At 34.9% G+C, this 26028-nt stretch overlaps 3 protein-coding genes and 1 long non-coding RNA gene across 5 annotated transcripts; 2 read left to right on the plus strand and 2 right to left on the minus strand.

Moving 5' to 3' along the window:
- Positions 1-3034: 3034 nt before the first annotated feature.
- Positions 3035-6555, plus strand: LOC132032495 (probable E3 ubiquitin-protein ligase RHC1A). Of its 2 annotated transcripts, none has more exons than XM_059422120.1 (2): positions 3035-3194; positions 5305-6555. In XM_059422120.1, exon 2 carries the CDS (start codon positions 5365-5367, stop codon positions 6307-6309), a length of 945 nt encoding a protein of 314 aa, XP_059278103.1. In that variant the 5' UTR covers positions 3035-3194; positions 5305-5364; the 3' UTR covers positions 6310-6555. The 2 variants fall into 2 exon arrangements, with proteins under 2 accessions (XP_059278103.1, XP_059278104.1); XM_059422121.1 differs by having other exon boundaries at positions 3069-3194; positions 5292-6555.
- LOC132032497 (uncharacterized) lies at positions 3504-4246 on the minus strand. The gene is made up of 2 exons (XR_009408461.1): positions 4135-4246; positions 3504-3736 (listed from the first exon to the last, which is right to left on the minus strand). It is a non-coding gene; the product is annotated as an uncharacterized LOC132032497 (long non-coding RNA).
- Positions 6556-12304: 5749 nt separating the features above from the next.
- On the plus strand, positions 12305-20455 carry LOC132032488 (4-diphosphocytidyl-2-C-methyl-D-erythritol kinase, chloroplastic/chromoplastic). The gene is made up of 11 exons (XM_059422112.1): positions 12305-12812; positions 13661-13756; positions 13863-13931; positions 14128-14232; positions 14322-14378; positions 14458-14658; positions 16228-16320; positions 16408-16507; positions 17671-17770; positions 18795-18880; positions 20211-20455. The coding sequence occupies exons 1-11, from the start codon at positions 12597-12599 to the stop codon at positions 20315-20317; spliced, it is 1230 nt and encodes a 409-aa protein (XP_059278095.1). The 5' UTR covers positions 12305-12596; the 3' UTR covers positions 20318-20455.
- A 2581-nt stretch (positions 20456-23036) lies between these two features.
- LOC132032489 (cysteine proteinase inhibitor A) lies at positions 23037-25246 on the minus strand. Its single transcript, XM_059422113.1, has 2 exons — positions 25085-25246; positions 23037-23456 (listed from the first exon to the last, which is right to left on the minus strand). The coding sequence occupies exons 1-2, from the start codon at positions 25178-25180 to the stop codon at positions 23262-23264; spliced, it is 291 nt and encodes a 96-aa protein (XP_059278096.1). The 5' UTR covers positions 25181-25246; the 3' UTR covers positions 23037-23261.
- Positions 25247-26028: the final 782 nt, after the last annotated feature.

Consider the following 26028-nt stretch of genomic DNA (forward strand, 5'->3'; position numbering starts at 1 on the left):
CTTATGTTTTGGTGCTTGCAAAGAGGACGTCTCCTGTTCATTTGGGCATAATTGTTCGGATTCCTAATCCTTATTTGCTTTTAAGCGTGAGCAAATCTAAGAATGATTTTGTTTCATTCGGACATATATGAGAATGTTTAGAAGGTGCAAGTTTTGCTTCATTCCATTCCTTAAGCGTACACAAGTTTTAAAACTTTGCGTATATGACAATTTCTTGAAATGAACAAAAGTACATTGCAGAAGAGAATTGCTGCATCTTTGACATCTATGGAGTCTTGGTTCAATTTTGGTTCATTCTATTTTTTTCCGGGGTTGATCGACGGTGCCCGATCTTTTCTTTATTCCGGAGTCAGTTTGGGCTATCTCCGGTATCTTTAACGAACAAGATGCCATTAGGCACAATGCCTTTTTTTTACTGTCCTGGAGCCATCTTCCTGTGCTTCCGGTACATATTGCGACAGTCCTCAGTGTTCGTAGACATTAATGTTCTTCATCTAAGTCGTTTTCTGGCGACTCGCTCTGGAAACGCTCATGTCTCCTGCCAATCTGTGGTTCGGATGGGTATGGTTCAAACCAGTGTCTGGAATGCCTCCGATCAAAGTTCAGTTCACCTTGATTCCAAGCCATAGAAGATGTCGATATATCTACCTGATCATCTTTTACGCGAATCTTTGATATATACCGATTGTGAACATCTTCCCAGGTTGTTGCCTGGAACTCTAGCAAATTTTCCTTAAGTTTACGTGAAGTATCCGAACCCAGAGGGTTGAGACCAATAGTGAAAGCCTCAACTGCCCATTCATCCGGAACCACGGGCAGCAACATCTTTCTTTCTGGAACGAGGTGACAAAGTCGCGGAGCAACTCAGCCTCCCCTTACGTTATGCGAAAGATGTCTGTCTTTCGCATTCGCACCTTCCGGGCTCTAGCATGTGCTTTAATAAACATATCTGGGAGCATAGCAAATGAATCGATCTCATTCGGTTTCAAGTCATTTCCCTTGACAGCCATGATGTAGGCCGTTATGTGCTTCTGCAGATCTATCGTCCCGTCATACTTGGGGATGTCCGGCATCTTAAATCTCTTCAGGATCAACTCCGGGGCAGCTTTTGGTTTGTAAGCTAACTGAACATACTTTTTTGCATCCGGACCCTCAAGGATCGGTAAAGCTCTTTCACATTATTTTCCGCTTTCTTAGCATTTTTGTTCATCTTATCAGTGATGTCTTTCATAAAGTGCAAGACTTGTGCCCCAAAAGGATCATCTGGGATGGACTCGCTCCCGGATATGTCTCCATTCCCAACGGTTCTACTTTCCATCCGGTCTCCACTAGGTGTATTGTTTCTGACAGTTGGTGTCGGGGGTGTCCCTACGGGCCTCCTAACTCCGGTGTTTGGGTTGCTAGAAAGTGCTGAGATAGTTTGCCTCATGAATTCCATCTCATTCATCATTGACCGCTGCTGCTCTCTCACGATCTGCATTGCTTCTTCGAGGGCTTCGTCAGTAGGCGTTGTTTCCTCTGTAACCCCTTAATTTAAAACGTTTTCAGGGGCAATTGTTCCATCGTTGTTTCCAGTAGTGAGATGAGTTTGGTCATCAGTAGTGTTTGTCATATCTAAAATATATGTTCTAACAAAAAAGACTTAAGAGAATTAGTATAAGAAAGTGGGTCACAATGATACCATAATTTTCCAGGCCCCACGGTGGGCGACAAACTGTTTACACATAAAATCGGTTCAGTTGAATTTGTACACGTGGTCAAGGGCACGTGGATTAATTTAACCAAAATTATGAAATAGCAAGTAATAATTAACAAGACAATTGAAAGTAAAGAATAAGCTAGATGTGTAGCCTGGGCCTTAGAGAAAATTTGAGCTACAGTCTCCGGGCGGTCAATTACTATACCCTCAGCTAATTAAGCAAGAATAAGCGAATGCTAAGAAGAATATGAGTATTTTGTATTACTGTCTAATCTTTTTGGTGCCTTACAATAGAATGAGAACCCTTATTAATACTAGAGTTATGGGGTGCATGATCCACAAATCGTGCCCCTTAATTACCAATATTAATGATGCAACAAAAGGTAATTAAGAGGTGACAATGAAATGGTAATAAAGGGTATTGATGCACATTTAAGACTAGAGGAAGACTTGGGATTTCTTGTAATGACTGTGCATTGAATGACGTTTGAGCGGTGAGTTGGCATGCTTCTCCGGGCCCTTTATAATTTTTGTCTACGGTAGCGATTACTAAATTACCTCTCCGAAACGTCGTATGCTTTCCCGAAGCCCCTCGCTTGCTGACTCGAATCTAACATGTCACCATCTCCACGTGTCACATTTTGATACGTCCACTTGGTGTATACGGATTTTGCCATATACAGTTTTCCGCTATTATTATATAGATAATAAATTTTACTTTATCTAAGTATAAACTACTCCCTCCGTCCCAAAAAGATTGTCTTACTTTCCGTATTAGTTTATCCTAAAAAGATTGACACATTTCTATATTTAGAAACAATTTATCTTTATGAGATGATTTACAGCCAAACAAATATTTAAGACTTGTTTTGGATCACACATTTTAAAAGTCTTCATTTATTTCTTAAACTTCGTGTCAAGTCAAACTACGACAATCTCTTTGAGACGGAGCGAGTAATAATTTTCAATCATTTCAAGGATGAAGAGTTCCCCACATTGCTAAATTCATAATTCTCCACTGTATGTAAGTCAAAACTGAACAGACCATGGTTATTGACTTATCTTCCTGTACAAATCGAAACCAAACCACACCGAACTAATTCGATATGGTAATGATAGACCATTTTAAAAAACTGACCAAACCGAAATTTTTAAAATCATACTGTACCATGAACACCCCTCGCTGGCATGTAAGTTTTTTTAACTCTTTTCACTTCAAAATGGAATAAAGATAAACCTTATGGCACCAAAATGTAACATTCTCGAATGAAAATGATTTAACTTTTGTTAACCTTCCCAATCACCATTTTGGCATGTAGTTGGTGACAACATCTAAAAATATGGTACTAATAAAACTACACACAGGCGCATTTTAGTACATGTCTACTGTAAAACAGCACATATCACATCCCCTTTTTGTACCCTTTCTTTCTTTCTTTCTTTAGGGTTCATTTACTCACTTTCTACACACCTTCATCTTCAACTCATTTTCTTGGTAAGAACCCAATTTACATATTATTATTTTTTCTAAAAATTCTCAAATTTACAGTTTTAGTTTATATAAATCATGGGTTTCATTTCAAATTTGTCAACAATTTGACTTCTTTATGTATCTCTGTATGTGTTTTTTGTATGTCTTACCAAGATTTTGTGTTCTACTCACCAAGAATTTTTTTCTTAAAATTCCCAAATTTACAATTTTAATTTACATGATTCATGGGTTTTTCATTTCAATTTTGTCATCAATTTGACTTTTTTACTTCTCTGTATGTATGTGTTTAGTCTGATTTTTTTTTTTAAAAAAAATTGTGTATTATTAAAGATCTTGTGTTCTATGTGTTTGATTAAGTGTAAAGGGGCTAGCTTGATGAGTAATTTGTATGATCTTGAGGATTGAAGATCATAAGAGGGCAGTTTTTGGGGTTGATTATCTGGTTAATTGCTGTATATTTTGCTATAGTAACTTTCTTTTTGTGTAGAATATGTATTTTTGGGAAATCTTTGAAAAGGGTCTTACCCCGTAGAGTTACCCAGTATCTGTGCTGGTAGGAGGTAGCAGGTATCTAGTGAGATAGTCGAGCTAGGCACTAGCTGACGCGGGCACCATTCATTTAATAATTCATGTGGTTCATTTCAAATTTGTCATCAAATTGACTTTTTTACTTCTCTTATATATGTGTTCCATATGTTTTTTCTTTATTATGTATTATTAAAGATTTTGTGTTATATGTGTTTGATTAAGTGTAAAGGAGCTAGCTTGATGAGTAATTTGTATGATCTTGAGGATTGAAGATCATAAGAGGATAGTTTTTTTTTTGGGTTGATTATCTGTTTAATTACTGTATATTTTGCTGTAATAAATTTCTTTCTGTGTAGAATATGTATTTTCGCGAAATCTTTGAAAAGGGCCTTACCTATGTAGAGTTACCTGATACCGGTGCTGGTAGGAAGTAGCTGGTAAGGTAGTGGGATAGGAGCTATGAAAGCTGGGTCGGTCAACATTTGTTACCAAAAAAAGGGGCCGTACCCTCTACAGAAGATCAAGCAAGATTGTATGTTGCTATTTTGTTTTTGGTGTACAAAGAATCCCTGTGTAGATGCAGAATCAATCCTAGAAGTTCTTGACTCATGTTAGGATTTTACTTTCTTAGCTTCTTAGTTTTCTTTTGTAAAGGGGTTTTCAGTACTAGCTAAGTACTGGTCTATAATACAAAGTTGTTACCTGTTTTTTTTTTTTAAAAAAAAGGGGCCGTACCCCGTGTACGAAGGTGATCCCCTGCTAGTGCCAGGTAGGAGGAGAATCGGATGTATATAGCATGCTTCCTTTTCCTGGATTTATGGAAATAGGCTGTATCCATGTCTCAAAACACATGTTCTATGCACCAAAGGAGCAACTCTACTGTTGCACCGACCTTGTTAGTGACATTTAATAAATGGGGTTTTGAGAGTTCTTCAAAGTAAATCTGGAGTGAAGAAGAAAATTAAATGTTGGTGAAATTTATAGTCGTGGTTCTAAGAGTTCTTCAAAGTAAATCTTGAATGAACTGTGAAGTTTATTAATGTCTTTATTTGGGCTTTTCTACTACTAATATAGGAACTTTGGAAGAAATATACTCAATTTGTGGTTTTCCCTCTTTAAAAGATCTTAAAGGGATTTTAAAAAGAAGGAAAACACTTTCTTGCTGAGAGAGGATTCCTCGACTCAAGTAGTAGAGACCTCCATTTCCAACCAAGGGGAAATGCGGAGACAGCACATTTTACAATTATCTAATGAATAGGTTTTAGATGTACTAGACTACACATAATCATCGATTCTCCTGACGAGGGGGATTCTTTTTTCTTTTCTTTTTAGGGGCGGGGGGTGGATTACCAGCTCCAAAGAAAAAATAAAAAGGGATCTTTTCAAATAGTGCTAAAGGGGCGAAACGAAATTTCAGATTTGGAAAGTCTAATATGACATGTGTTTTTGTGAATAGGATTGACGCATGACATCACTTTCAGCACTACTAGTACCTGATACTTTATGTGAAAACATTGTCTTATTTCTTATAATGAAAAGTGGTAGTATTCTCTATTATAGTTGAACAGTTAGTTTGTGGGTGCAGGGATGACCTGCAGCTTGGTTTAAAAGTTTCAAGATTTGTTCAAGAAAGTGCTTATAAGGGATGTCGAGTGGAAGCTATACACACTGGTGCCACAGATGCAGGCAGCCAATTCGGCCTCGAGGGTCTAATTGTCTTTGCCCAAATTGTGGCGGAGGTTTCGTTGAAGAGCTCGATGACGTGGTAGGTGCTAGATCTAATAATATTGAGGATGATCCTCATTTTGGGTTAATGGATCCTTTCCCGGACCCAAGATTTGGTATAATGGATGCCCTTGCTGCGTTCATGAGGCAGAGAATGGCAGGAAGAAACCCTAATTTTGACATTAGGACAAGATCCGGCATTGTTCCCGGAAACGGGAGGGGATTCGGTTCTGGTCCATGGTTGATATTTCATGGCCAAACTCCTGTTAGTATGACAGAAAATGATGCATTTGAGTACTTCTTCAATGGAACCCCGGGAGGAATGGGGCAGCACCGACGACCTAATTTCGATGATTTGATGGGGCCCGGGCTGCAACAGTTGATTGAGCAGCTCAGTATGAATGATAGGCAGGGCCCAGCTCCGGCACCTCGTTCTGCAATAGATGCTTTGCCTACTGTCAAGATCACACAAAGGCACCTCAACACTGATTCTCAGTGCCCGGTTTGTCAAGATAACTTTGAATTGGGTTCTGATGTGAAGCAGATGCCATGTAAGCATATTTACCATTCAGATTGTATCATACCTTGGTTGGTTCGGCACAACTCGTGCCCTGTTTGCCGTCTTGAGCTGCCTTCCCGAGCTTCTGGGAGTGCCAGAACTGGAAACGTTAGCAGTGGAAGCAACAGTAGTAGCAGGGAAAACAGCGGTCAGAACCAGGGAAGGAGGAATCCTTTTTCATTTTTGTGGCCTTTTCGCTCATCCAACCAAAACACTGGCAATTACGCTGAGAGGGGAGGAGGAAGTAGCTCAACAGCACCCTATGAAGAGAACAACGAAACAAATTACCCTGCGTGGCGCTTTTAAATATTAAATTTTCTTTCCAGCATCTTGAATTTTGCCTTTTGTTGAGTGCTAGATCTTGAAATTAAGTATCCTAGATGGAGTCAGAAGTGTTTTTACTAAGTTGTAATATGTGATGGAAGAAGTTCTTGAAAAGGTGTATAGGTGGGAAACATCTTGAAATGGTCTAAGGGACTTCTGTACATGATGTTCTCAAAATGTATCATGATACATCTTCTGTTGATAATAAATTTGCTTCTAGTTAGCATAGTTTCATCTCTTCTTTCTTTTGTGTTGAGAGAGTTTTTTCTCGATTATGACGTACTCGGTTGGGGGTTACTTCACAATTATGGTCTCATTCTTCCCTTCCCTTGATTCATGATCCTTGCATTTGAAGTGGTGGTGTAAGTTGGCTCGAACACTACTGTTATTAAAAAGTATTTTGCTTATAGTTCAATTATATATGGAATACAATCTTATTCACTATTCACAATGTGGGAAAAAAGATTTCTGAATCATAGAGAGTAGAGAGGATGGTTCAGGATTTAAGTTGTCAGTTATCATGTAAATTACAATCGGAGGAAAATACTTTTAAGAAATCAGAATATACTATAGTTTGCACTTTGCTTGCGATGTGCAACGGTAGTACCAAGCGCATGTTTTCAAAGGCGTGTCCCGGGGCGCGTTCTAGGACCGGCGTATCAAGAACGCTTCGGGCGCAAATGAAAAGCGTAGATTCATAGGCATGCGCCTTAAAATTTGGGGCGTAAAAGCTCTGGAGAATATTCTTAAATCTTAAAGGTATTTCTTGGACCATGCTGGAAAGGTCTCGGAGGCTTTAAAGAGTTGGGAGGAAGCAGGCTTGCAGGCCAAGAACAGAATCAAATGGTGAATTGTCCTTTCCAGCATATGGTGAACAATCTGGAAGGAGAGAAACTCTAGGTGTTTTGATAGCATAGACAATGGTGTGCACAAGGTCAAGCTGAATTGTATCTTACTGCTTTGTTTTTGGAGTAATCAGGTCTACCCAGATGATACTATTACTATTATTGATGTTTTAGATTCAATATAGCCTTAAAACATTAGAGTCTTGGAGTATTTTTGTAAATATGGTTTCAGTACAACCTATGTACTGTTTTGCTCAAGTGATATAGAATACAGTTACCAGTTTCCAAAAAAAATTGGAGCGTAAGCCTCGGGTGCAAAAGCGTATGCCCCAGCCGTTAATTTAATTTTTTATTATATTAAATGTATTTTTGCTACAAATTATGATTTTTATTATTGGTGTAGTGATATTTATACTTCATGTTATCACGTTTCATGTTGTAGTGATTTTTCCTAAAATATATAATAAAGAAAACAACTCTCATAGAAAATAACACTGTCATAAATAATTTTTTAGTACTCCCTCTGTCCTATATTATTTGGCCACATTACTAAAAATGTATGTACCAAATTACTTTGTTCATTTACAAACCAAGATAAAATCAATTAAATCGTTTTCATCTTATCCTTAGTATTAAATGGTCTTGAAAATAGTCAAATATTAATTAGAATGTATTTATTAGAGAGAGATAGGGATAAAGTAGTAAAATACATCTTTTATTTGTGATTTCTTAAGGGGCGTGCAAAAGGGAAAGTGGTTAAGTAATATGGGACGGAAGAGTAATAAATTATAAAATTGAAGATACATGAGACATACATCTCGTAGATCCATAGAACTTACGTCCCATGTCTTGGGGCTTACGTCTCGCCTCGTGCTGCCTAAAATGTCTCGCCTCGCGACCCCGCCTCTATAAACGCTGGTACCAAGTAATGAGAAAATAATATATTGATACTAAAAACTAATCAAATATTTAATGATTAAACTTACAAAAAGCTAGAATATGATAAACAATGTGGGAATAAGATAGCGAATGTCTGTGTTTAATTCATGTTCCGGTGGTGACTTGTTCTCGACTTTCTTAAGAAAAAATATTTAATTAATAAACAGAAGTTGTAGTACTATCTAATTTTGTTATGTTATAAATGATAAACTAATAATGGCCAAAACATATTTCTTCCTTTTACTACATATGTTCTAAATAAATAAAGCATCCGAACCAATTTCTTTGCAACTCAGGTTCATCTTGGATGCTAAAAAACATATATTTTTAATTTATGTGCATAATTTGACTTGACACACAATTTAAAAAAAAAAAAAAAAATTAAAATCGGTGGTCTTAAACATGCAATGAAATTTTGTGGCAAAAAATATTACTAAGATTAAAATGAGAACTTTACGGTTACGTTATTTTCAAATATGATAGTGCAACATTTCTTTAATGGATTAATGAAAAAATATTCTCACATCAATCGGAATGGAGACTCGTACCATCTGAGCAAATTGTGTTCAAGTGACACAGTAAAAGCGATTTTGAAGGGTTCAAATGGTAAGAATCTCAATTGAAAAGTCTAAATAAATTTTACGTACAAGTTTAAAATTCTGTCTATTCGTTAAGTCATGGTTAGATAAAAAGGAGAATATAATGAGAAAGGATAATTGGACCGTTTCTATTATTTACCTTATCTTTTATTTGGAGCTGCCTAGTCAACATTGGGTCCGTTTACCCGTACAGTTTAATCACTTTAGTATTCCTACCGTCTCAAAATATTAATCACTTCAGCTAAAAAATTGTTCCAAAAATAATTATTACTTTAAAAATTTAAGTTAAAGTTGGTTATGTGTGAATAAGGCAGATTTTTTACAAAATCTGCCGCATAAGGTAGATTTTTTATAAAGTCTTGCCTTGCGATTTTATTTTTATTTTTATGACTAAACGGGGTTCGAACCCAGAATCTCGGGGTATTTTAGGCGAAGGATAAAAATTAAAGACCTGCAATTTGAGGGGCAAAAATTAAAGACCACCCCAACGAAGGGCAATCGTGCAAATTGCCCGAAATAATATGTTAAAAGATAAAAAAAAAACTATGAAAAAGTTTAAGAAATATTTATAAATTACATTATAATAAATATTTTTGAAATTTTATGCATGTAATGTCGGGTTGGTTTGATTTGATTTGACTTTTTTTAGTTAAAACCAAATCAAACCAAGAATGGTCGGGTTTTTCTTTTTAAAACCAAACTAAGTCAAGCCAAACCACTAGTCAAGTTTTTTTCTCAATTTGATTCGGATTATCGATTTGGTACGATTTGTCGATTTGCTTTGTACCCCCTAATTTTCCTTGTTTGTGGGCTGCTGCATTACTGGAAGAAGCTAACAGAATTTACCCTTTTTGAAAGGTGGAATTCTGCTGGTAGACACTAAAGTGGCTAGTATAGAATTCCTTTTTGGGAAAACTACGTATATATACATGTTAAGGAGAAATATTTACGAAACGTAACGATAGTTTTTCTTATTTACAAAACATAACGATATTTTACGAAACATGACAGATTTTCATATATTTTTCGTTTTTTATTATATTTTCAGGAAAATAATTATTTTTAAAAATTATTTTTTTAAAAAAATTATTTTAAACTTAAAAAAATTATATTTAAAAAAAAAATTATTTTTTTTTAGCTCGAAGGCTTAAAAAATTACCTCAAATTTATGTGTATGAAAGCTGTATGAAATGTGTATGTGTAAGCGAAATTTTTAATATAGTTTTTCATACACAAAATATGAATGAAATTCTAAGTCTTGAGCGAGATATATACATTTCATACCATTCTCATACAGAAAATTTTGAGCATAATGTTTAAGCTTTGATTGAGATATACACATTTCATATATTTTTCATACACAAAATTTGAGCGAATTTTGTAAGTCTTGAGCAAGATATACACATTTCATACACAAAAATTTGAGCGAATATTTTAAGTCTTGAATGTTGTATCAAAGTTGTATACAATGTTGTTGTAGCTGTATTAATTTTAGAGAAATCTAACATGAACGTTATACCCGAAAATGTGAGCGAAATTCTAAGCCTTGAGCGAGATACAAATTTCGTACCGTTTTCATACATACAATTTTAAGCAAATTTTTTAAGCCTTGAACGAGATACATACATTTCATACAGTTTCATACCATTTTCATATACTAAATTTTGAGCGAACTTTTTAAGCTTTGAGCGAGATATACACATTTCACACAACTTTCATACATAAATTTTTTAGCGACAAAATATATATATATATATATATTTTAAAAAATATATATATTTTTTAAAAAAGTATGTTTGTTATAGGGTTTGTAATGTTATGTTTTGTAAATAGAAAACTATCTTCACGTTTCGTAAATATTTCTCCTTAATATGTATATATACGTAGTTTACCCATTATTTTTCTTCGTATGTTGTTTTTGAGGTTCCTGACTCTGTAGTCCAATGAGCAAGCCGTGTACAGGCTCTATTTGGTTGAAACAAAATAAAAATAAATCAGTTTTGAACCCCCCCCCCCCCCCCAAAAAAAAAAAAAAAGAGAGAGAGAGAGAGTCATTTGTGCTTGAATCTCATAAAATTGCAGTTCGAATCAATGATATCTTTATTATTGTTACTTCATTAGATTTTATTTGGAACATTCTTTGAGCAGACAATTTAGACAGCGTTGTGAAACCTCTACTATTATTTTTCAGGAGTACTGAAAATCCTATTATAGTTAATAATGTAATGACTCATAGCATGGTTGGCCAAGTTTTCGGGAGGTTAAAAGTAAGGGTGTTCATGGTTTGGTTAAAAATCTATCCAAATTGAAAACCTAACTAAACAGATTAAATAAATACTTTTTTGGGTTTGGGTTGGTTCGGTTTTAAATTTTTAAAAATCGATAATATTTGGATTGATTTTGGTTTTATTAAAATAAAATTGAACCGAGCCGACAAATTATATACATAATTTTTATAATTATGTATATACATAATATACCAAATTAAATAGAAATTACCATGAAATTCACGAAATTTAGTCACAAATTTTCTTCCATAAGGATTAGCCAATCTTTCTTGTGCCATAGAAAGATAAATATTCAGGAATCTTTAACTTTTGAGTATTTTAACTTACATATAATATATTATAAAACACTGTATAGTTAAATATATTTAACTTGTTCTGAATATATTTAACGAAATGATGTTACATTCCTAATAAAAATTGTCACTTCATTTGTTTGTCTAATGTGAAGAAATAATACATAGCAGAAAAAGAAGGCAAGAGTATATATTTATGTATGGCTAAAACCGAATAACCAAAACCAAAACCGACAACAACCAAACCGATAAATGTATATTATATTTGGTTTGGATTGGTTTTAATATTTAGAAAACCGACTAAGTTGGTTTGGTTTTGGTTTTGACCAAAAACCCCCCAAACCGACCCGCGAACACCCGTATTAATACTGTTTTTTTTTTAAAAGGCGATTATATTAAAAACGTGAGGTATTCGGCCAAATTTTTGGGAGAAAATAAGTGCTTTTAAAAATAGCAGAAGTTGTTTTTCAGAAGTTTAAAAAATAGTTTTTTCCCGTAAACACTTTTAAAAAATACATTTTTTAAAAATTTAGCCAAATACTAATTGCTGCTCAAAAGTGCTTTTAAATTTATTGACCACACTCAAACTACTTCTCACAAAAAATACATTTTTTTAAAAAATGTCTTTTTTAAATAACTGATTTTTAGAAGTTTGGCCAAACACTTATAACGATCAAACATTATTTGTCTGAATATATCTCCTTTCATTACCTACTCAAATTTAACCTTTCAAAAGTAGGGATCTAGTAGTTCAGTTGGTTTATTACCTGAACTTTCACTTTGTTGGTGAAGATTCGAATCTCCACGTTGTAATCCCCTCCCTATTTCAACCCTATGTAAAACAAAAATTAAAAAAAAAAATATTAAAAAAAAACTTACAAACCTATAGTGAATTGACCAGACAGTTGACTTTTATTTTGAACTCCATTTTCTCTAAAAATTTCCATTAACCCTTTACATAAGAGCATCAATCTTTCTTTCCATATTACAAATTCTTCAATACAAGATTGAATAAGTCAAGAACCTTTAAAAACATAATAAAAACATGAAACACATTTCTTGAAATCCTTTTTTCCCCTTGCTTGTCCTACCTACCTGAAAAGTGAAAACTGGTAACTTTTGTACACAAAAAAATAAGATATACATATACCCTTTAGTTAGTTCATCTCACCACAGTAAAAAAAAAAAAAAAAAAAAAATTGAATTTTTCAGAATGGGGTTAAAGAATTGAATCATATAGTTCAAATTTTGCTTTTATTTCACTTAAATTTCGGCAGAAAATAGCATAGTGGAACCACTTTAGCCATGTCTTCCTGTAATATTCTTTGTAGTTATCAGTTTTACAGTTCTTGTAATAATGTCAAACCCCATATTGGTTCTTTTAAAAATAGCAACTTTTCTCAATCTTGGTCAAATAGGACACATGGTTCATCTTATTTTAACAAGAATTCTCAGTTTGGTAGAAGCAATTTTGTTATTGTTAAGGCTTCAGATTCAACAACTAGCAGAAAACAAGTTGAGGTAACCCTCTTTTTTTTTTTGTCATAGTTTGGCAATACTTTATAAAAAAGTTTGTTTTTTGTGAATTTTATTCTCTGCTGAGTTTGAGTTTGATATTTTTCTTGTTTTCTTTTCTTCATTTGAGCTGTAATTGTGTAAAAAGTTTTGAGGTTTGTCTGAATTTTGTTGTGGGGTGCTTAGATAACATATAACCCTGAAGAGAAGTATAAACTGTTTGGTGTTTTTTGTGAATTTTATTCTCTACTGGGTTTGAATTTGATTTTCATGTTTATTTTTTTTTTTGTTATGTGTTACTCGAGCCGAGTGTCTTCCGGAAACAGCCTCTGTATCTCTATGAGATAGGAGTAAGGTTTGCGTACGCTTTACCCTCCGCAGACCCCACGTGTGGGAATATACTGGGTGTGTTGTTATTGTTTATTTTTTCATTTGAGCTGTAATTGTGTGAAAAGCTTTGAGCTTTGTCTGAATTTTGTTGTGGGGGTGTTTAGATAACATATAACCCTGGAGAAGTTTAATAAGTTATAACAAGGTTTTTTTTTTTTTTTCTGAATTTTATTCTATGCGGGGTTTGAATTTGATTTTCTTGTTTTTTTTCTTCTGTTGTAATTGTGTAGAAAGTTTTGAGCTTTGTCTAAATTTTGTAGTGGGGGTGCTTAGATAACATATAATCCTGTATATTGTCATAGTTTGGATTTGACTTTATAAAAAAGTTTGGCTTTTTTGTGAATTTTATTCCCTGCTGAGTTTGAATTTGTTTTTTTTTCTTTTTTTCTTTTTTTCTTTTTTCGAGCTGTAATTGTGTAAAAAGTTTTGAGCTTTGACTGAATTTTGTTGTGGGGGGTACTTAGATAACATATAACCCTGAAGAGAAGTTCAATAGATTAGCTGATGAAGTGGATAGGGAGGCTGGGCTATCAAGACTTACTCTTTTTTCTCCTTGTAAGGTAAGTTAATCAAGTTTCAATTCTTTAAGTATCAACACTCCTTTGTGGATTTACCCTTAAAGTTTTCTTTTCTTTTGGAAAATCTGCTGGCTTTTTCTGCTGTTAGGTAAATGTTTTCTTGAGAATAACAGGCAAGAGGGACGACGGATATCATGATTTGGCATCTCTCTTTCATGTAAGTGTTCAACTTCGTTTTTTTATCTGGTGAGAAATCAGAATATCGTAATGCTTGAAAGATTCCCATTGGAATTATGCTATATTACTCTATATTGCAAGTTCCTGTTAATGTGGTATTTAATAATGAAGCTTTTGATGAATTAATTATTAGGTATATTATAGGCTATGAAATGATGAGCCTTTTTGTTCCTCAGGTAATTAGTCTAGGAGATAAAATAAAGTTCTCGCTGTCACCATCGAAGTCAAAGGATCGTTTATCTACTAATGTTGCTGGAGTTCCACTCGACGAGAAAAATTTGGTAAAGGAAGAAGCTAACATGGTTATCCTCATACTTATCAATTTTAATGATCTGATTGGTAAGTTCACGATTTTTCCCCTCTCTTGCAGATTATAAAGGCCCTCAATCTATATAGGAAAAAGACTGGAACAGACAAACACTTCTGGGTAAAATCTTTAATCAGTTTGGAATAGCTTTTGGATATATTGCAACTGTTTTGACTTTATTAGCTATTTCTCTGGCCAGATTCATCTTGATAAGAAGGTGCCTACTGGTGCTGGTCTTGGTGGTGGGAGCAGTAATGCTGCAACAACTCTGTGGGCAGCAAATCAATTCAGTGGTTGTATTGCCACTGAAAAGGAGCTCCAAGAGTGGTCTGGTGAGATTGGTTCTGATATTCCTTTCTTTTTCTCTCATGGAGCAGCCTACTGTACGGGTAGGGGTGAGGTATGCTTTTTACCTAGCACTTGCTTCCAAATGTCTTATACCTTCCGTTTGTGTATGAGATCTTGTGGTTTTCCTTGCATCTCTTTGGATCTCTATTTCTGTTAATCAGTATCTGCTCAGTTGGGTGGAAAGCCATAACCGTATTCCAAAAGGAGAACCAAAAGAAAAAGAGGTTGGGTGGAAAGCCGTATGTACAGCGATGAGACTAGACTAAGGTTGTGTTTGGTACGAAGGAAATGTTTTCCTTGGAAAATGTTTTCTTGGAAAATAGGGTTTCTTACTTATTTTTCTGGTGTTTGGTAAGTAAGCAAAAATAATATCATTCCAAGAGCATCTAACAAAACACTATGGGGGTGGGATAGGGTGGGGAGTGAGGGTTCGGGGATGGGTGGGATGGTCAAGGGGTGGGGGTGGGGGCGTTGGGTGGGTGGGGAGGAGACAATGAACTTGGAATGTCACTTATCGAACTTGTTTTCCCTACTTCCATTATGGAAGTCATTGTACTCATTTATAAGGAACTTGTTTTCGTAGAGAAAATATTTTCCAGATCATTTTGACCAACCAAACATGGGAAAATTGGAAAACATTTTCCTCTATACCAAACTCACCCTAAAGGGTAAATGAGGTCATCTGACTCTTACTAGTGCGTACGGTTACTTAAGTTTACACTAAGAAGGTCATCTGACTCTTACTAGTGCGTACGGTTACTTAAGTTTACACTAAGACTAGTTGTTCTGCTTTAAATCCTTTAGCAATACTTCAAATTCATTATCATTTCCAAAAGAAATTTTATGAGAAGTGACTAGCAACTTGATTCAATTGCAACTTAGGTTGCATCCACACTTTAATGTCGTAAGTTAAATGTATTAACGTCAAATTTGGCACCTTTTTCCACTCCTTCCTTTCACATGAGAAGTATAATTTCTAATGATTTCCAGATGGAATATAATTCAAGGAGTTGATGTATTGCATGGAAACCTTAGACATATTCCTTATTTTGCAATTAGCAAGAGATCTTTGGACTTCTTTTGCAATTCCATCCTTTCACATGAAAGAATAATGTCGAACCAGTAAGCATGTTTATTATGTGCTAGGTGAGAGGTACAAGTATAATTAATTCAGACAAATAGGGTCAAATAACCTTGTGCTTCTCTAAATTTAAAAAAAAAAAAAAAAAAGGCATGCAAAAAGGAGATATAGCTTATGTCATATAAATTATCATTACTGTTAATGAGTAGTGTGATAGTCACTCAATAGGTTGTAAATTTGACCAAAAATGGCCTGAGATTCCACATGGAAATCACAAAGTCAAATTGGATGGAAAATTGAAATTTTGCAAAATGACGGTGAGGAAAGAATTCTCGAACTTTTTGCCGAACTTAGTTTCTATCTTTAGCTTCTTGTCGAAGCCTTCCATAGTTACAAGTTTTTTGATATATAAAAAAAAGGGTGCATGTGAGCTGAAACAGTGGTCAATGCATGAGAATGGCTTGTAAATTGCTAGAAAGTTCTTACATCTCATTGTCTCGTATAAATTCAAATTATGGAAATATGCATTTGTTTGTTCAGGTTGTTCAAGATATCCCATCACCCATACCATTTGACATTCCAATGGTTCTTATAAAGCCTCAACAGGAATGCTCTACTGCTGAAGTTTACAAGGTGATACAAAATGAAGTTAGTGAACAAGTTTGGGATGAATCTATATGATCTTGGTTATCAAAGTCTAAGAGAAATTTGGTTTGACAGCGTTTTCAGTTGGATCTGTCTAGTAAGGTTGATCCCTTGAGCTTGCTGGAGAAGATCTCAACTAGTGGAATATCTCAAGATGTGTGTGTCAATGATTTAGGTACGAAATGAAGATTAGACACCTCAACATTGGTTCAATACCTTATCAAAATACACAGTGACACATATATATCTCTGTGTGTGTGTGTGTGTGTATTTCTAAATTCATGTGATCTGAAGTAACTTTCCTAATGGCCTTGCTCGACAAATAGGATAACTTTCTTATAGTTGCTTAGTCCACTTCAGGTGTGTAGGGTGGCTATGCTAATGACTAAATGCCAATATCAATTCCTTCCAACTGCATCGTCTTGGTGCTGATCAGTCATCAGTAAGCCGTTTAGCCATGAAAAATATTCACTTTCTTTTGGAATAATTTTTCACTTTATTTAAGAATCAGTGTTTGGTTATGAAACTCCCAAATCCAACTTGGAGTTAAGTTCCAAATTTGGAGAAGTGCTCAAAACCTGTTTTCTAAGTCCATCTTCATAAATTCCAAATAAAGTGCTCTCTTCTCCTTTATAAAAAGTATAACCAAACGCAACTCTATCTTCAATTCCAACTTTATAAATTCCAAATAAAGTAAAAAATACTTGGAATCTATGGCCAAACGCCTACTTAGAAATGCAACTTTGAAACCGCACTCTCTTCATTCCCCGGTTTCACTGAGGAAAGGACTAATCTTTCTTTCTCTACTCTAGCTTCTTTCCTTATTTAGTCTGTGAAAAATGAGAACTTCGCTTAATTGATTGCAATCATGCAACGTGAATCTGAAAACTTTTCTCCTTATAATGGTTGATTACTTTCAAACACATTAGTGAAACATATTTCATATCCTTTTCTAGGAGTCTGCTTGTCAATTACCAATTTCAGTTTTATGTTGTGCGAAGTAAATAGAAGATTAGTTTTTAGTGTTTCCTTGTCCTATTTTGTTGCAGCAAGTGATTGTTTCAGCTAGCTAGGTCGACTAGATTCAAAACTAGACTGCTAAAATCAAACACATGAAATAGACTGCTCTTCTTTTTACCAGTTCTTTCTTTTCATGCTTGCCTTTTTGAAAGAATAGGTTATTTTCCATCCTATGTCATTGAGTATGCATATGTGACTTGGGAATCAGTATGTATTTAAATATGCATCCATTGGGAAATCAGCAGCGTGGATCTTACACTTTGAAGAATTTTTTTGCTCAGAATTACGCTCATTTGAAATTGATAATATTTCTTGCAGAACCTCCTGCCTTTGAAGTTCTTCCATCTCTTAAAAGGTTAAAACAGCGAGTAATTGCTGCAGGCCGAGGACAATATGATGCAGTCTTCATGTCTGGAAGGTATGCTTTTGCCTTAGCCTGGCTCATATTTTTGATATCTCTTTCCTAGATTGTCCTATAGCCTGTTTGGCCAAGCTTCCAAAATCTGCTTATTTTGAAAAGTACATCTCGAAAAGTACCTTTGGAGATTAGCGGTTTGTGTTTGGCTAATTAAATTTGAAAAGTACTACTGCCAATATTAGAGCAGTATTTTGTGCTTGGCCAATGTTCCTAAAGTGCATCTAGGCAAGAGCCACTGTTCTTAGTTCTGAATAATAGCTTCTGCTATTACTCAAAAGCGACACCTCAACTTTCTAAAATAAGCACTTGTTTAAAATATAAATAAAAAACTTTTGGCTTCCCAGAAGATAGGCCACATGCTATTAGCTCTAACCCTTTTAGCTTGTACTTAAAGGTTTTCAAGCAGATGGGTGAGTCAATGTGGATTAGACATGTTGGGCAATATGAAAAAATGAAATTAACAGTGTTAGCCATTGTTGGAGTTAGATCTCACATGGAAGAAGTTATTTGCATTCGTCGTTATGGTCCCTGAACCAACCATTACTAGCTCTAATAGAAATATAAAGTCATAACTTGTCGACTTTATCATCATAACAAGTTGTAAGGGGCTTTTATGAGATCTGTAGGGGAACTTCTTTATGTAACATTTTCAACTACTGAACTCAACATTTAAGCTGAATGGTTAAAGTTTCTAGTGATGTGAGATTGAGTGAAAATGATATTCATTCTTGAGCGTTTTCACTAACTTAACTTTTTATTTAGGTGCACTAACTTAAATTGTAATCCTAATATCTAAGGTATTATGAAAAAATCACTACATTAGCAAAATATGTTAACACGTTTTTAGTGTCTACTTTTAGTTGTATAAGTTGTCAAATAGCCATGCTCCTGCAAGCTATAGCTCGTGGCTGAAGAGAAATTTTATCTCCTTGTTGTCTCTGACAGGACAGATACTTAATGTCGTCTTATTCCTGCAATTTATCCTTAGTTTGAGACTGTTACTAATTCCAAAACTGAAATGCAGTGGAAGCACAATAGTAGGGGTTGGCTCTCCAGACCCACCACAATTTGTCTACGACGATGAAGAATACAAGGATGTCTTCTTGTCAGGTAAATAACAAACAACGCGACTACATGATAAGGCAATCTGCATCTAGTTAGTCTACATTCTAGTATTCTAACTCATTTAGATTAACTCTTAAGTAGGATAGGCGAAAGGGTAGAAGGGAGGGTTAATTATCCACCGTGTTCAAACCATGCTCTAGCTGGCCCTCGGTGATTCACAAAGAAAAATGATTAAGCTAGGCTCTTAAGTAGGATAGGCGAAGGCTAGAGGGGCGGGCTCATTGTCCACCGAGTTCAAACGGTGCTCCTGCTGGCCCTCAGTTGTCCATAAAGAAAAAAGATTAAGCTGGGCTCTTAAGTAGGATAGGATGAACTAGGGTGGCAGTTAGAGTTTCGGAGTGGATTGCGATCTCTTTCCTGATCTTTCTCAATAGGAATACATACATGACATTTAAATAGTTCAATTTGTTGAAGGCTTTAAGCAATTTGTTGCTCTCATAAAATTTTGGGATATCATTTGTATTTGCTGAGTAATTCACACATAGTTCAGTTACTTGAATGCGACAACATATAGTTTTATGGTGTAAAAAAAAATTTAAAAAAATTGGGATATTATTTGTATTTGCTGTGTACCTGTAAGGGTGACTCAATTGGCTGAGCATGGGGCTTTCATAATAGGTCTCAGGTTCGAAACCCCCTACCTACGACAGCAGGGAATTTGCCTTCTGGGTCGAGCTCGAAGCACGGGCCTTGCCTAGTGCGGGTTATCTCTCCTGTGTGGTTTGCGTGCTATTGCACAGGAGCTGGGTTTACCCTGTGCCCACCCGAAGGGTAGCAGCTGCGGGTTCCCATATCATAAAACAAAAATATAGTTTTATGGTGTACTATTATAATAAGTAAAGTTAACTTTTACTCTGACAAAAACAGTTTTGCGAGTTTACGGTCATAGTGGGTTAAATTTAGCAACTACATGTGAAATTAAAACCCGAATTGCCCATCGCTTAATCATCAGTCACTCTCCATAAGCAGGGGTGGAACTAGAAGTCCGAATACTGGTTCGGCTGACCCAGTAACTTTTGCTCAGATAGTATATTTGTGTTAAGAAATTCATTTAATATGTACACTTAGAACCCAATTATTATCAGTTGAAGTTGTCATTCTAAAATCCAGCACCCATAAAGTTAAAATCCTAGCTCCGCCTCTGTTAAGATTTCACTGTTCTTGCTGCAACCATACCCTAGTTACGCTATAGTGAAGAAGCAAGATTCTTGCTTTGGATTGTTGATGAATTTGTACTACCCAATCGTTTGTGCATATTGTATATCACTGTGTAGTTGTGCTCTCTCTGATATATAAGTCATTATGAATTTTGCAGAAGCTAGTTTCATCACTCGACCAGCAAATCAGTGGTATGTGGAACCTGTTTCAGGTAGCAATTGTGGTGATCAACCTGAGTTCTCCACATCTTTTGGAAAGTCTTAGGCTCAGAGCCTACAGATTGAAGCAGTAGGATAAGTTTGCAGCTGTAAATGTAATGTTCAATGAGGACTATTCCTGTAATCTCATCCTTTCTCTTTGGATGCACTATTCAAAAAATAAAAATAAAATTCAGTCAATCAATTTCATGTTGCTAAAAAAGGATCTCACTCACTAGAGGTTAATATGCTGTGTCAAGCTAGACTAGTTGATAGGTAAAGGTGGCAAATGGGTGAGTTGGATCAAAACCGGTCAAATCGATAAACACGTCATGATCCTACCTGTCTAAAGTTTGCTTGGGTCAAGATGGGTCAAAGAAAGGGTTTAAGTCCAACCACGCGGAGTATGAGCCAACTTCCCTTCTTTCTATTTTGCTTTTTGTAATAAAAGAAGTGAACGGTAATGTATTTCTTTTCAATTGTTAGCTAAGTTCTTTCAAATTTGCATAATCCTCAATCTCCAAACTTTATTTTTTATGCTTAGATTTGACAGCATATTAAACCATAGGGTTACACTATTTTGACTCAATAGTTAGATGAATCATTTTGAATTCAATTCGTCGTATCGAGTTAACAAATAAGCATAATCCAGTTCATTAAATTTGGCGGGGTTGGACAGGTTACTAAAAATAGGTTGAGTTTGCTGCCTCTAATATTGACAGGTGGAAACCCTGCATAGTAATTTTGCATGGAAAACTAAAGACGTCCTTATGACTCTTGCTTCTATTTTCCAAAGTTGCAAATTTCAATTTCTTTTGAAGAAAAATAAGTTCCAATCTATTATCAAGATGGAGATGGTATTTTATTTATCAATAATAAAAAGAAGACAGGTGGTATTTTCCAATAATAATTAAAAAAAAAAAAAAAACTCCCACATTTTGCCCAGTACTCCACAATTATTACTGGAAAAAAGATAATATGAAAAGAGGAAAATTGAGAACAAGAAAATAAAAAGGAATACCTAAGTCCTGTCATTTTGAGAGTGGACAATCTCATAGGTCGCAAGCAGTTTCATTGGCTCAATTTGGGTTTTATGTATAAAAGTAGTATTATTGGTACCAAACTTGAGATTGTCTTTTTCTTTCCCCCAAAACTTGAACTTCTGTCTTCACTACTTTTGTTAGGAACAAAAGTAATGTATAAAACAAAATGTTTTAGGAACAAAACATTTTCCGCTAACACGGACAACAAACATCAACAGGGAAAAGAAACCAATACCTAACATCAAATTCAAGCACTTTTGCTGGTCCTTAGTCTTTCTCCTTATTCATGAAAATACTGCCTCGCTAAGCTAAAGAGGTCTTTCTCTTCAAAAGGATTAGTCCACTCAAGAACCACCACACATTTCCACTTTAGTCACTCTGTTGTCAAACCCAGCAATACCACGCCTGTTCGACAGGACAGGTCTCCTGGTAGAGTGGTAGTCTTAGTCTCAACACCGAGACCACGGGTAAATTAATCTATCTCTTAATCAAATCAATCTGGATGCTATTTCTTGTACAATAATCACACAAGATTCTCATGTAATTCAGAAGAATCGGAAGTACATAACTTGTATTTAATAAACGAGCTTGTAAGCTGGAGAGCCTTTTGTCAGTTCATAGTTTATTGATCTCAAGTTTCTAATAAGATGCCAAAAGCTTATTCAAACAGTTTTTGTTCATACAACACAAGCACATACACCACAAATTACTTATCATACTCGTAAGTCAAAAGCTTTATTTGCTCAAAATCTATACGCATAGGAAATAATATTTGACCTATATACACAGTGTAACTTTTCGGCAAAGGGTGTTCAACTAATCACCCTTCGCCAGTTGTAGCACCTCCTCTGGTTAGCACAAAAGTCAAAAGAAAAAGTTTCCAAGTAATGTGTGACACATTCAGAATACACACGGTGCATCTAAGGAAACATGTCATAGTCAATGGAAATGAAAGTATGCTAGAGCACTATCCTCTTGTCATAAGAAGTTAATGGCATGAAGAGAGGTCGTTGGCAAGATTTATATGATACTTTTTAGCAGAATAATCTCTGCCTTCTATAGGTCAGATCAAGAAGTCCATAGTGGAGACAAGAAAACAATTACTGCACTGCCAAATCAACTTGGTTTTATTCAGTAGAAAAAAGCATTGTAAACTATTCAACAGTATCATGACTAAAACAATATGCTACTAAATTCACAACAGGAAAGGTCTTTAGTTATATATATTATCATTTCCCTAGCCTAATTATCATGTTCTTGGACGATGCGGAAGTGGAGGACTACACATTTCACATAGCCAGAAAAAGCTGAGAACGCAACTGTAACAGAATCTACTACTACAAATGAGTTTTTAGCATTTCTATAGTTTGATGTACCGAATGTCTAAAACCTGCAATGTGAGGATAAGCACAAAAGAAGTAAACCTACATGATTCATGACACCATATAAACAAAAGGAATGAATACAAAAATTGAGATCCATCCAGCCCAACCTATGGACGGGCATTCAGAAACGAACTGGTTGACCTATATGAACAGTTATAATTCCTCAACCTGTGTACGTCACAGAATGTACCAACTTATAGAAGGACAATCAAAAACAAAATGGTTGAGTATGCAACACTAAGGCAAGTTAACAGCCTAGACAAAGAATAGAACACTTAGTTGTGACCTGAACGCAGTCAATATGGCCATATTTATGCAAGCCATGAACCTGCCGCCTGTGCTAACTTCACAAATAAAATTGGCAATTGCTTATGCTTCTCAGATATATTAGCAATGGGAAAGCAGTACACCGTATACAAGATATGGCATAGAACTATCCTATGGGAGGATCACATCATATGAAGGAACATTGTTACAATTACCCGTTACTTAAAACTTACTTTAGGATATTCAAATACCGATAAGCTGAAATATGTCAGCTTTATTTTCACATACACAAGAGGCATACATCACTTGGCACTTGTTAAGAACTAGCGGCATCCCCTATAAGCTTGAAGTCTTCGACTTGCTTGAAGTTCTCCCATGACTTCACCCAGACCTTGGCTTCATATGCTTTCTTCTTACCACCTTCAGTCGCCTCCAGTGTTATATAGTACATGGTTCCAGCAACCACTTGTTCCTTCACATTCACAACCTTTCCAAACTCCAAAAGAGTGTTCTGTTATAGAATATTGTTCAAAAAGCAAGAAATAGTGACCCATGAGTGCTGAAGTTAATCTGAGTCATAAGGAAGTGCAAAGAAGATGAAAGGTTGTCCCTTTTACATGCTTAATCACATACAGACACACTTGCAAAAGTTGTATATATTTCGGACATGCTAAATTGGTTAAAAACATAAATCATTGCCTCAAAAAAAATACTAAAATACTAGGTGACGTAAGGTCAGGTTCAAATCCAAGGGCGCGACCTAATGGTCAATGAAGTGAATAGAGAACCATAAGGTCTTCAACTCCTAGTAGAAGCAAGAACACTGGATAATTTCTTTTCATTTGTTCAAGCCACGGTAGACAAAGTTACAGGTACCGGGTATCTCGTGGAATTAGTTGGGGTGTCAGCAAACGGGCCTGAACACCACGGTTATCCCAAAAAAAAAAAAAAAAAAAAAAAAAAAAGGACTAAAATACTTATTTTGTTATTTCTCCTCTCTCAAAAGAGCACTAACTAAACATAAATAAGCTTATCTGAATTAGTTTATCAACTTATAAACTACTCTCTTTGTCCCATACTATGAGAAACAATTCAAACATTCAAGATTCAAAGAGATAAAATCTGGTTGAAATATCCTTAGCTCAAGGCTTAAATCATTTAACTTATTTTTCTTTTGATGATTAATGAGTAAAAGTTTAAAATCATTACTACTAAAACGATGTTATTCAGCATAAAAAATTGTTACCTTTTAAAATGATTAAATTAATTTTATTACATGTGTGGACGCAAATTGGTCAATTTAGCTACCAAAAAATAGAGAGTGCCAGAACTAGGAATCAAGCGATTTATCTTAAAAGTTGTACCCAGTGAGTAACTTTCTTTAATCTCAGCTCTTAGCTTAGTAGCTTTAAACTATACAGAAACAAGTATTGTATATTATCACAATGCGGCTTGTATATGAGTTTAGATCTGGGATTGTTGGGATTTTAAGGCTTCTGCATTATTTTCAAGGTATAGTGTATATATTTTGCATATTTTTTTTTTAAGGCATATACATAGTATTATTTTCTTTTTAAAAAAGTACTATCTACACGTTACTGACAGGGGCGGAGCCAGCCCTTTGGGTGTGGGTTCGGCCGAATCCACTACCATATATTTGTATCAGGTTTTTTGTTAAATATGTATAAATTATTAATTTAGAACCCAATAACTTTAAAGAATTAAAACCCCAAACCCACAAGCTTCAAATCCTGACTCCGCCTCTGGCAGATGTAGCTTGATCTTAGCGGTTTCATCTAAACCAGTACTTCCGACGCGGAGCACAAATTAATGAGAAAATCCACAAAAATTTACAATAATAGTAGATATGAACCTGCAACTTTAAAAATTATAATGTCTGATAATGCCCCTTTGCATTAAATTGAGAGTTCATCTAATTTGAAATCGACACGTAGTGGATTAATAGCTTGATTGATCTTTTTTCTATTTAACAGTTTTCTTTCGTTTTAAGTAAAACAACACAAGTATTAACAATAAAACATAAAACCAGAGGAAATCTTGACAAACCCATTTCAAAATTAAAAGAACAAACACAATCAAATGCACAAACAGGGAAAAGAAAAAGAAAAAAAAAGGAACCTGTTTTTTATTGTGTTCATTAACAGCAAAACGAGCAAGATCGTTGATCTCAAGGCTGTTTTGTGATCCACTTGCCTCACGAATTCCTCCTAACATTGTAAAGAATTTTTGGGTATCTGTAAATGGGTTTTGACAAGAATAATAAGAAGATATATAAAGGGAAAGACAATAATAAAGTATATGCTCAAATTATACTCCCTCTGGGTTTTGACAAGAATAATAAGAAGATATATAAAGGGAGACAATAATGAGGTGTATGCTCAAATTATACTCCCTCCACGTGAAGTGCATATTTTATCATAATATTCATATTAATTGATGAATGATTATATTGAATTTGAAAAATAATTTAAAATGAATAATTAATTAAGGATAAAATAGAAAAAACAAATTTATTTTTTATTAATATACGAACGTAGATAAATAAAAATAAAAATTTATTTTTAAAATAGTAAATAAGTAAAAGTGAAAGGGGGGCTGCGGGGAGTAGCAGATATTTAAGAAGAGGAAGAGACGGAAGAGTCGTCAGTCACAACATTTGATTAAAGTTACACAGAATCTGAATAATAAGTAGTGTATTCTATATTAGTGTTTGGATTCGGGACCATTGGGTTGGTTTCGACAACCCCTTGATGTGGCTAAGTTCCTTTTTCTTTTACCACAAGTGTTTAAAAAGGCGGGAGAGAGAGGCGATTTTACCTACGTGCTACGGCGTAAGGTGCGTAAGTCCGAGCGAGCGGGGCGTATTTAATTTTTTGTATTTCATAAAATAATATAATTATAATAAATATTTTTAAATAGGTAAAATTACATAAAAAATAAAAGAAAAGTGTAAATAAATGAAATATATATATGTGTGTGCGCGCGCGCGCACGCGATCCTCACAAAAAGTTAATCAAAGCAATCCATTATACGTCACTTACAATTTGTAATTATATATAATA

Source organism: Lycium ferocissimum, chromosome 10 (genome assembly GCF_029784015.1).
Source record: "Lycium ferocissimum isolate CSIRO_LF1 chromosome 10, AGI_CSIRO_Lferr_CH_V1, whole genome shotgun sequence".
In the NCBI taxonomy this organism is placed as follows: domain Eukaryota; kingdom Viridiplantae; phylum Streptophyta; class Magnoliopsida; order Solanales; family Solanaceae; genus Lycium; species Lycium ferocissimum.